Below are 9071 nucleotides of genomic sequence, written 5' to 3' on the forward strand. Positions count from 1 at the left end.
AGTTTCTATATGCAGTACCAGGTCTGCTAACTTGGTCACTTATCCTTCAACCTTCTTCATTTCTCACCTGTTTCCCTCACCCAACAATGCCCTTTCAAGGCAGTTTAAACTGAGTCTGATCCTAATTCTTGCATAGCATCCAAATCATGCCTGTGACTCCTAGCAACTGTAGGTTTGAAATACAGTCCTTACACACCTCTTCTGTGCTGTAGTTATGGTTAAAATTTTGCAGACTGTGGACACTCCTTCCTTGCTACTTTTTGGCATAAGAGCATCCCCATGTAAACAGACTAAGGCTTCTATGCTTTTTCCTTCCCAGGTCTGAACCAGGGAAAAGCAGCTCTGAGGTAACTCAGTATGGAAGTTTGTGGTTACTCCAAGGATTGCCCCTCTGGCTACTAATCCAGGTCCAGCCCTTCCTGCACCTTGATTCCTTGCAGCAGTCCTCTGCTGCTGTGACAAGCTGCCTGCTTGTCAGGCCTGGCCTAAAGGGGTGCTCTGGCCATCCTGCCTTTGTGGCCCAGCATTGAGTTACAGCCTCAGTGTCCCTCAGCCCTAACAGGAAAAGCCATCTTCATTAGCTGAAGGGTGACGGGAAAAGCACAGCTGGCACAGGAGAAAGCTTGTCTGTGACAGCTGTGAATGTGGTGAGAGAGAACAGGAGAGTGAAACTGGGATGCAGAACAAATGAAGCTGAGTATTCCTGGTTTTTTCAGTTTTTCTCCTAAGTAGAAAACATAATCTCCTCCCTAAAGCTCTTACAGACTGTGTGGGTGCTGATTTCCAGGGAAGCTAAAAAGACAAGTAGCCAAGCTACTCCTACATCATGCTCATGGGGCCATCGGGTGCCCATTCCAAGCCAGCAGAAAGTACCGGGGGAACCCAGGGACGGGATGAGGAGTCCCTGTCCCTCTCCCGAGTCACTCTCCCCTTGGTAGCATGCCTGGGAAAGCAGTACGGACTAGCCACAGGGCTGGGCGGCTCCGCGGCCACCCGGCTCTCACAGAAAACAGTGTGGGGGGTGCTCTTTATCCTGGCTGCCTTAGAGCTGTCTCCAGATTTTGGGAAGTGTTGGCGCTGTCTGCCAGCCGGGAAAGCGGCACGGAGCCCGTATGTCCTGCCCAGAGGGGGTCGTGGGGATGCGCCTGACCCATCCCTTCCCGGCAGGGGCTCGACCTCCGCCTGCTCAGCCAGGATTACGGTCCCCACTCGGCCGGGGAAGGCCGAGTGTCCCCTGTCCGTGGGCCGCGGGCTCGCTCCTCCCCGGTGCTGTCCTCGCCGGGCTCCCCCGCCCCACACAAACCCTCATTGCGGGGTTTTTTTCCCACCTTCACTGTTAACAAAACGCGGTGATTAAGACTTGAAACCAACAAAGAGTTTTTCTTCCACCTTAACCTTGCACACAATCCTTTAACAAATTAATTAATCCTAATGAATTAACACTTCATTTATTTAAACGCGCTACAGTTCATGAATTAAATTTTCATGCAGTGATTAAAGGCTGTTAAAATATGCATGATTTCGTTAAAATTTTATAATAAATCAGGGCAATGTGTTACATGACAAGGCAACTACTTCCCAGCCCCTCGGAAGGTGCTTTGATTCGCGCGGGGGGCGGGGGGAGCCGAGCGCTCCGCTCCCGGTTTGGGCAGCCGAGCGGACCCCGGGGCGCGGTGAGACGCGCCTGGCGACCGGCCCCTGGCCCTCGGAGCGCTCCTCGTGCCTCTCCCGGGGCTCGCAAAGCTGCGTTTTCCCTCTGCCCCACCGAAACGGGGAGTCCGTGCGGAGCCAGCGATCCTGGACGAGAGTGAAATCCAGCAGCCGGTTTGCCCACGGAGCGGGGCTGAAAGGGAGCAGGGTCTGGGGTATTTCGCTGGAAGGGCTTCTCGGTGTGCTTTTTTATTCTTCCGCACAGCTTGAAAGAAAGAGCGAGAAACTTTACTTACTGTAGTGTTTTCCACCGGACCTCTCCCTAGCTGCTCCGGTCTCCTTCCTTTCCCGAAAGGGGACGTTGCGAACTACCTTGGGACTTAAATCACCATCAAGCGTTTCAATTTTTAATATGACAACATTCTACACTTTGGCTGCAAAAGCAATTATTGCGGCTTGTACACCAGTAATTAGCAGGTCTTTGCTGATGTAAGGAAAGTCCTCATTAGGACAAGGAAATACTTTTTGTGCATTCACCCAAAGCGTTGGTTGTTTTTTGTTGTGCGTTTTGTTGTTTTTTTTTTCTTCTGAAGGTTAATTTTGATCATTTAAAGGGAAAATAGCTTTTATTTTAAATGGGATATTGACTTTCTGTGAACTTCACCAAATAACACATGTACTGTAGGTTTTGTCTCAGTGCTCCCAGTGACATCAGGGTAGGACAAATACCGCGACTGCAAAGTGTAAAGCTAACATTTGCTGAAATGAAGATATCCAGAGGGTTTAGAGTGAGCGGTGAGACCCACATTAGCTATTTTTTTTAAGTCGGGATATATAGCAAACTATGATCAGACGTTAACAGTTAATATCATAAGCTTTAGTATATTCATCTTTGGGGAATCCTAAAAAGAGAAATCAAATACAATGGGTTACAGTAATTAATTTATAAATCGTTTCACTGTGGGAATAAGGGGTTACTTTATTGCTTTCTCGAGATAGGCAGTTCAGTCAATTAAGGAATTCTGCCTATTTCTTGCATTTGAAGCCGGAGAAAACTACGGGAGACAAGTAAATGTGTATATATATGTTCCTCCCTTGCTTTATTGAGCATCTCGGGCCATAAACGTCGGGCTACAGCATGGTCGTGCCGCCAATGAACTCGCTCCTCAAAGCCTGCGAGTTTATTGCCATCAGTATTCATGAGGCTGGGCGTACCCACGAGGAATAGAAACAACAGCGAACATTAAAATAAAATCTATTACCAGGCCCGCGCGATTCTGAGCCTGGCTCAAGCCGTCTGTCCGGGGAGCTGGCAGTGTGTGGCGGGGAGACGGGGACCACCGGGGGCTGGTGACATGGGGTGCGGGTCCCGGCGGGCCCCGGGGAGCCCCCTCGGGCAGCAGCCCCTGCACTCGCTGCGGCCAAGCAAGCAGCAGGACAGCGGCGGCTGCAGCACCTCAGTAGCGGGAGTTACGGTCAGGCTGCAATTTTTAGAGTTGCTTTGAAAGTTAGCCTAAAGTTAGCGCTTTAGCTCTTGAGGGAAAAAAAAAAACTCCCAAGGACCGAGAAGAAAAGTTTTTCCTCAGGGACTTGATAAGTGACAGACTAAATGGTGCTCCACAAAAACCCGTCTTGTCCTTCTTCTCCCCTCTCCTGAAAGATAGGACAGAGGGAAGACTTGGCTGCAACGCCCTAAGGAGGCGCCTCGTCTGCCTCGGGGAGGCAGCGGGGAGCGGGGGCCGGCAGCAGCCCGCCTCCTCCCGGGGTCGGGAGCCTTCTCTCCCCGCACGCCGTCACCCCGGTGCCTCGGGCGGCCGCCCCTGGGCAGCTTCAGTGAAGGAGCGAGGAGCCCTGACAGGGGGTGTGTCTCCAGCCGGGCGGGACTGCTTCCCCCCGAGGAGAATCCAGTAGGATGTATATCGCAAGCTGTGCATGCCCAGATGTGCCCACCGCCATCCCAGGGTTCAGAAGACATCTCGGAGGTGGGACCCTTCGAACTCCTAAAGGTCCTCGTCTCCTCAGCCTCCGGCTAGCGCTGGGGGTGGAGGTGAGAGAAAGGCTGGATTCTCTGCCTTCATGGCCTTAAAAATAAGCCAGTGAAGAGAAAGGGTCGTTTTAAAAGTACTGGTGGGGGTTGATGCTCCTCCAGCCAAGGAGAAGGTCTCGCCCAGCCCATAGACGTGTGTTCCCATTCCTCTGGCGGCTGCCTGCCCTGGCTGCCCTCGCTGCCCCGACCCTGCCCCTGTCAGCCCAGAAGTTAAAGACCCAGCCGCAGAGGCAAAGCAAGTGCCCGGTGGTATGTAAGGCAGGTCACCGCTTAGCCTAGACACCCTCCCCTCGGCCGCCTTTGCTACCGCTTGCACAATTTTCCCCTCTCTGAGCGTTTTCCTTCGGGAAACCTGATGAACTTGATCTGACAGCATCCCGGAGAGTGGGGTTCGCGCAGAGGCACACTGATAAGCACCCATGCATCCCAAGGAACAGCATCCCTTGCGTTCCTCCACGGGACGAGGACGTGATCCCGGGAATCTGCCTCCCTGCCCCGCCGGGCTCAGCCCAGGAGCACCGCGGCTCTGGGCTGGATCTCGCCATGGTCGGGAGCGGCAGCCGGCTCGGCTCGGGCCTTGCTCCTGGAGCTGGGCACTTTTCAGCAACTTTGGCGAAAAACCGAGATGTTTCCCACTTCCTTGCTCCCAAACCCTTTCCCAGGAGGGTTTTCCTTTACAATGGATGGTAGCTGAGAAGTGGCTAGAATAACTTTTAAAAAATGTCAATAAATACACATAAAGTATGATTTGTATGATTTGTGGATTCTGATACAATGATATCGATAAATAAGGAGAGCCCAATCCCAGTTTCAAGTTCATCCCCTCCAGAGATGAAGTTGCATTTCGCTACCCCAGGAGACACGGTAATGGATGGAGACCTGGCTCCCTCTCGCACAAGTAATTGGCAGACGTTCCCTCCTTCCTCCTGGACTGGCTAGGGAGCTAGGGAAAGGCTTATGAAGACAAACGTGTCTTCACTTGGAGTTGTGGTGTGCGCTGTTGTGTGCGCCTGTGTGTTTTCCAGCGTGACCTTTCGGCTATGTTTATGCGCATAAATAAAAGGCGCTCAGGAGAAACGAAACAATTCCGATGCACTCCCCGGCTGTCACATCCCAGATCCAAACACCCCGCTGCCTGCTTGCCTGCAGCCCTGCTGAAACAAGCAAGGCAGCATCTGATCGGTCACCGGGGGACGGCTCCGGCGTGCCCCAAGGGACAGACAGGCTTCACCTTGGGCCGCTCGCTAGGGATTCGTACTAATCTCACAGGCGCAGCAGCAGATTGGCTCCTTCCGTAGTTTTGCCTCCGACTTCATAAGCAACTACGAGAAAAAAATAGAATCTCCTCTAAAACGGGACAGAAATCCCGAATCACTCATAATACTAACAGGGTGACTCCTCTACTCTTTGATTCAAAGTATTCTAAGGATAAACCACAGAAAAGGGAGGGAAAGAAGAGTAAGAAACAGAGAAGGGAGACAGAGAGAGAGACAGAGAGACAGAGAGACAGAGAGAAAGAAAGAAAGAAAGAAAGAAAGAAAGAAAGAAAGAAAGAAAGAAAGAAAGAAAGAAAGAAAGAAAAGAAAGAAAAGAAAGAAAAGAAAGAAAAGAAAGAAAAGAAAGAAAAGAAAGAAAAGAAAGAAAAGAAAGAAAGTTGGTGACTGTTTCCTGCTTCAGGCCACGCCAGTGCCACTTGGGTTTTCCCAGGGAGCAGGAGTTGGGGCTGGGCGGCAGGAGGAGATGCAGTCTCACCTCCGCGGCGCTGCCCGCGCACACGCACGCCCCGCGTGGGCGCAGCGGCTGTCACCCGCGGCGCCTGGCACAGCAATAGGCGCAATAAAACTACACGGGGTGGGGGAAAATTAAATTACAGGGAAAACAATAGCCTCTGAGTGGTTCAAACAAATGCCTGCCGCCGCCCGTCCTCTCCAGGAGCCGGTGTACAATCGGCGGCAGGAGCGCCCCTTTCTTCGGCCAGCGCACCTTTGTGCTCCAGCGCCGAGGGCCGGGCCGGCTCCCTGCGCCGCCGACGGCAGGGAAGGGGCGCCCAGCCCCGCACCCCGCCCATCCCCGCCCCGCCGGGCGCCCCGGGCCGCGCTGGCGGCCGCGCAGCGCGCACGTGTGGCAGCCACAGGTGCCGCAGCCGCCCGGTGCTCGGCGCCGCTCGCTATAAGAGCGGCCCCGCCGCCGCCGCCCCGGTGAGACGGGCGAGGGCTGCGGGAGATGCAACAAGGCGCGGGGAGGCAAGGACCGGGGGCGGCGGGAGGAAAAGGAGGAGGAGGAGGAGGAAAAGGAGGAGGAGGAAAAGGAGGAGGAGGAGGAAGGGGGGGAGACAGCTGATGTCTGTCAAAGCCGGAGCCGCCGCGCTCTCGCGAGAGCCCGCCCGGCGGTAGCCACGGGATGCGGGGCTCAGGTGCGGGCAGAGCGCAGCGCAGCGCGCCCGGCGCCGGGCAGCGGCAGGCAGAGAACTGAGAGAGGGAGGGAGGGAGGGAGCGGGGGCCGGAGGGAGCCTTGCCGCCCGCTCGCCTACCCAGCCCAGCCTCGGCCACCGCGGCAGCGGCGGCGGCGGGGGCAGGGTCCGCTGCGGCACCGCCGCCACCACCGGCTCCGCCACCCGCCGCTGTCAGCGGCTTCCCCCGGCGGGAGGAGAGAGCCCGGAGAGCACTTTTCCCCCGACTTTAGGAGTGTTTGTGGATTTACATGCCAAGCCTTCAAGATGATGTCCATGAACAGCAAACAGCCTCATTTTGCCATGCATCCCACCCTACCTGAGCACAAATACCCCTCTCTACACTCCAGCTCGGAAGCAATAAGAAGAGCATGTCTACCAACTCCACCGGTAAGGGACAGACAGCTGCAGCTCTCTTCTTTCTTTCTCTCCCTTACAAGCGCACACTTTTCTTTCTTTCTTTCTCTCTCTCTCTCTCTCTTTCTGTATACTGCATGTATGTGTATGTGCATTAATAAAAAAACCGCTGCGAGGCACATTTTGACAAGCGGCGCTTAATGTTTTTTTCATGTCTTCCTCTGCAATCATCTGAGCGCCTGTGATCTTTTTTGAAAGCGGTGTTCACACGAGTCTCCGACTTCATCCACTTTCTGTATTAATTTTTATGACTCGGCCTCTGAAAAGGAATGCGTTTTATGTGCTCTTGTGTTTGACACAATTCCCCAGCTGAGAGTTACAGATCCATTTCTTCTCCTCCTTTCTCTTCTCCTTTCGTTCCAATTCCCCCCCTTTTAATTTATTAATTTATTTGTTCCCTTCATTCCTTCCTTCTCTCCTTATCCGATTCCCTCTTGCTTCCTTACCTTTCTACTCTTTGCCTCTTTTCCTGTTTTGCTCCCTCTTCTCGCTTCTTCCCCCTCCCATCCCCCCATTATTCTACCCCATCCCCCTGGTTCCCCTCATTTCCCCGGGCTGTCGCCTGCTGTACCACGCTTCCCCCCAATCTCTTGGCTCTTCCCCCCGATCCCGCACTCCCTTACACGCTGATCCTACTGCCGGCTCCCCGGCCGTCACCCTAACTTTGCCCACCTCTCTCTCCCCTCCCTCGACTTCCCCCCTCCTTTTCCACGGCGCTCCCGCAACCCCACGCTGTCCCCCGCCCGTCCCCTTCCCCCCGCGCACTTTGCCCCCTCTCTGCCCCCTTGCCCTCCTCTCCCCGCACCCCGCTCTGTTTTGTGTCTCCTGCAGCTGCAGAGCAATATCTTCGCCAGCCTCGATGAGACCCTGCTGGCGCGGGCCGAGGCTCTGGCCGCCGTCGACATCGCCGTCTCGCAGGGCAAGAGCCACCCGTTCAAGCCCGACGCCACGTACCACACCATGAACAGTGTGCCCTGCACCTCCACCTCCACCGTGCCCCTGGCGCACCACCACCACCACCACCACCACCACCACCAGGCGCTGGAGCCCGGCGACCTCCTGGACCACATCACCTCCCCCTCCCTTGCGCTCATGCCCGGCGGAGGCGGCGGCGGAGGCGGCGGCGGCGGCGGCCACGACGGGGCGGGCGGCGGCGGCGGCGGGGCCGGCGGCGGCGGGGGCGGCGGCGGCAGCGGCGGGGGCGGCGGTGGCCTCATCTCCACTTCGGCCCACCCGCACTCGCACATGCACGGCCTGGGCCACCTCTCGCACCCGGCCGCCATGAACATGCCGTCGGGGCTGCCGCACCCGGGGCTGGTGGCCGCGCACCACGGCGCCGCGGGGCAGGTGGCCTCGGCGGCGGCGGTGGTGGGGGCGGCCGGGCTGGCCTCCATCTGCGACTCGGACACGGACCCGCGAGAGCTGGAGGCCTTCGCCGAGCGCTTCAAGCAGCGCCGCATCAAGCTGGGGGTGACCCAGGCCGACGTGGGCTCGGCGCTGGCCAACCTGAAGATCCCGGGCGTGGGCTCCCTCAGCCAGAGCACCATCTGCCGCTTCGAGTCCCTCACCCTGTCCCACAACAACATGATCGCCCTCAAGCCCATCCTGCAGGCCTGGCTGGAGGAGGCCGAGGGCGCCCAGCGGGAAAAAATGAACAAGCCCGAGCTCTTCAATGGGGGCGAGAAGAAGCGCAAGCGGACTTCCATCGCCGCCCCGGAGAAGCGCTCGCTGGAGGCGTACTTCGCCGTGCAGCCCCGGCCCTCCTCCGAGAAGATCGCCGCCATCGCCGAGAAATTGGACCTCAAAAAGAACGTGGTGCGGGTTTGGTTTTGCAACCAGAGACAGAAGCAGAAACGGATGAAATTTTCCGCCACCTACTAGGGGCGGGCGGGAGGGGCGGCCCCGGCATCGGGGGCACCGGGGGGCCGGGCCGGGGCCGCGGGGGACGCCCACGCACCGCCACCGTCGCCTGAGACGCCGCGGGAGGCTCCTGGGGACCGAGGGACGATGTAGAAATTAAACGCGAACTACTCGGGGAGAGGGGGGGCGTGCGTGTGGGGGGGTGCGCTATCAATAATTAAAACAAAAAAGACACCGGGACGCCAACGAGAAGAAGGAGGAGAGAGGAGGTAAAAACGCTCTAGAAGCCCAGGGGGGTCACTTCTGCGGCCCTCTCCCCTCTCTGCCCCCCAACCCCCCGACAGAAAGCGGGAGAAAGAGCAACTTACAGCGTAAACACACACAGACACACACCAATAAATACCGTGACAGCAACAGCCACAAACCGAGAAACCTAAGTCACAACTTTCCGAAGGAAAACAAAACCGACCAACAAACCCGGAAGGCGAAACTGTTGGTGATGATGATGCTACGTTTGGTTTGGGTCTCTTTTCATTACTTTCTGCTTTTATTTTTTCTTTTCCCTGGCTTAGTAATGAATGAGGACAGAGGTGGTTTGGTGCGGGGGAACTTTTTCTTTAGTTGGCTTGGGTTTGGGTTTTTTGTTTG

The 9071-nt window shown here is 56.3% G+C and overlaps 1 protein-coding gene across 1 annotated transcript; it reads left to right on the forward strand.

Moving 5' to 3' along the window:
- Positions 1-6232: 6232 nt before the first annotated feature.
- POU4F1 (POU class 4 homeobox 1) lies at positions 6233-8848 on the forward strand. Its single transcript, XM_064408477.1, has 2 exons — positions 6233-6536; positions 7395-8848. The coding sequence occupies exons 1-2, from the start codon at positions 6414-6416 to the stop codon at positions 8442-8444; spliced, it is 1173 nt and encodes a 390-aa protein (XP_064264547.1). The 5' UTR covers positions 6233-6413; the 3' UTR covers positions 8445-8848.
- The last annotated feature ends 223 nt before the right edge of the window (positions 8849-9071 follow it).

The sequence above is a fragment of the Passer domesticus genome, chromosome 2, assembly GCF_036417665.1.
Source record: "Passer domesticus isolate bPasDom1 chromosome 2, bPasDom1.hap1, whole genome shotgun sequence".
Taxonomy (NCBI): domain Eukaryota; kingdom Metazoa; phylum Chordata; class Aves; order Passeriformes; family Passeridae; genus Passer; species Passer domesticus.

Bases quoted from the DNA above. Each gene is read 5' to 3' on its own strand.
- POU4F1 (XM_064408477.1), top strand. From the start codon at position 6,414: ATGATGTCCATGAACAGCAAACAGCCTCATTTTGCCATGCATCCCACC. The intron at 6,537-7,394 runs GTAAGGGACAGA...TGTCTCCTGCAG, and splicing joins CATGTCTACCAACTCCACCG to CTGCAGAGCAATATCTTCGC.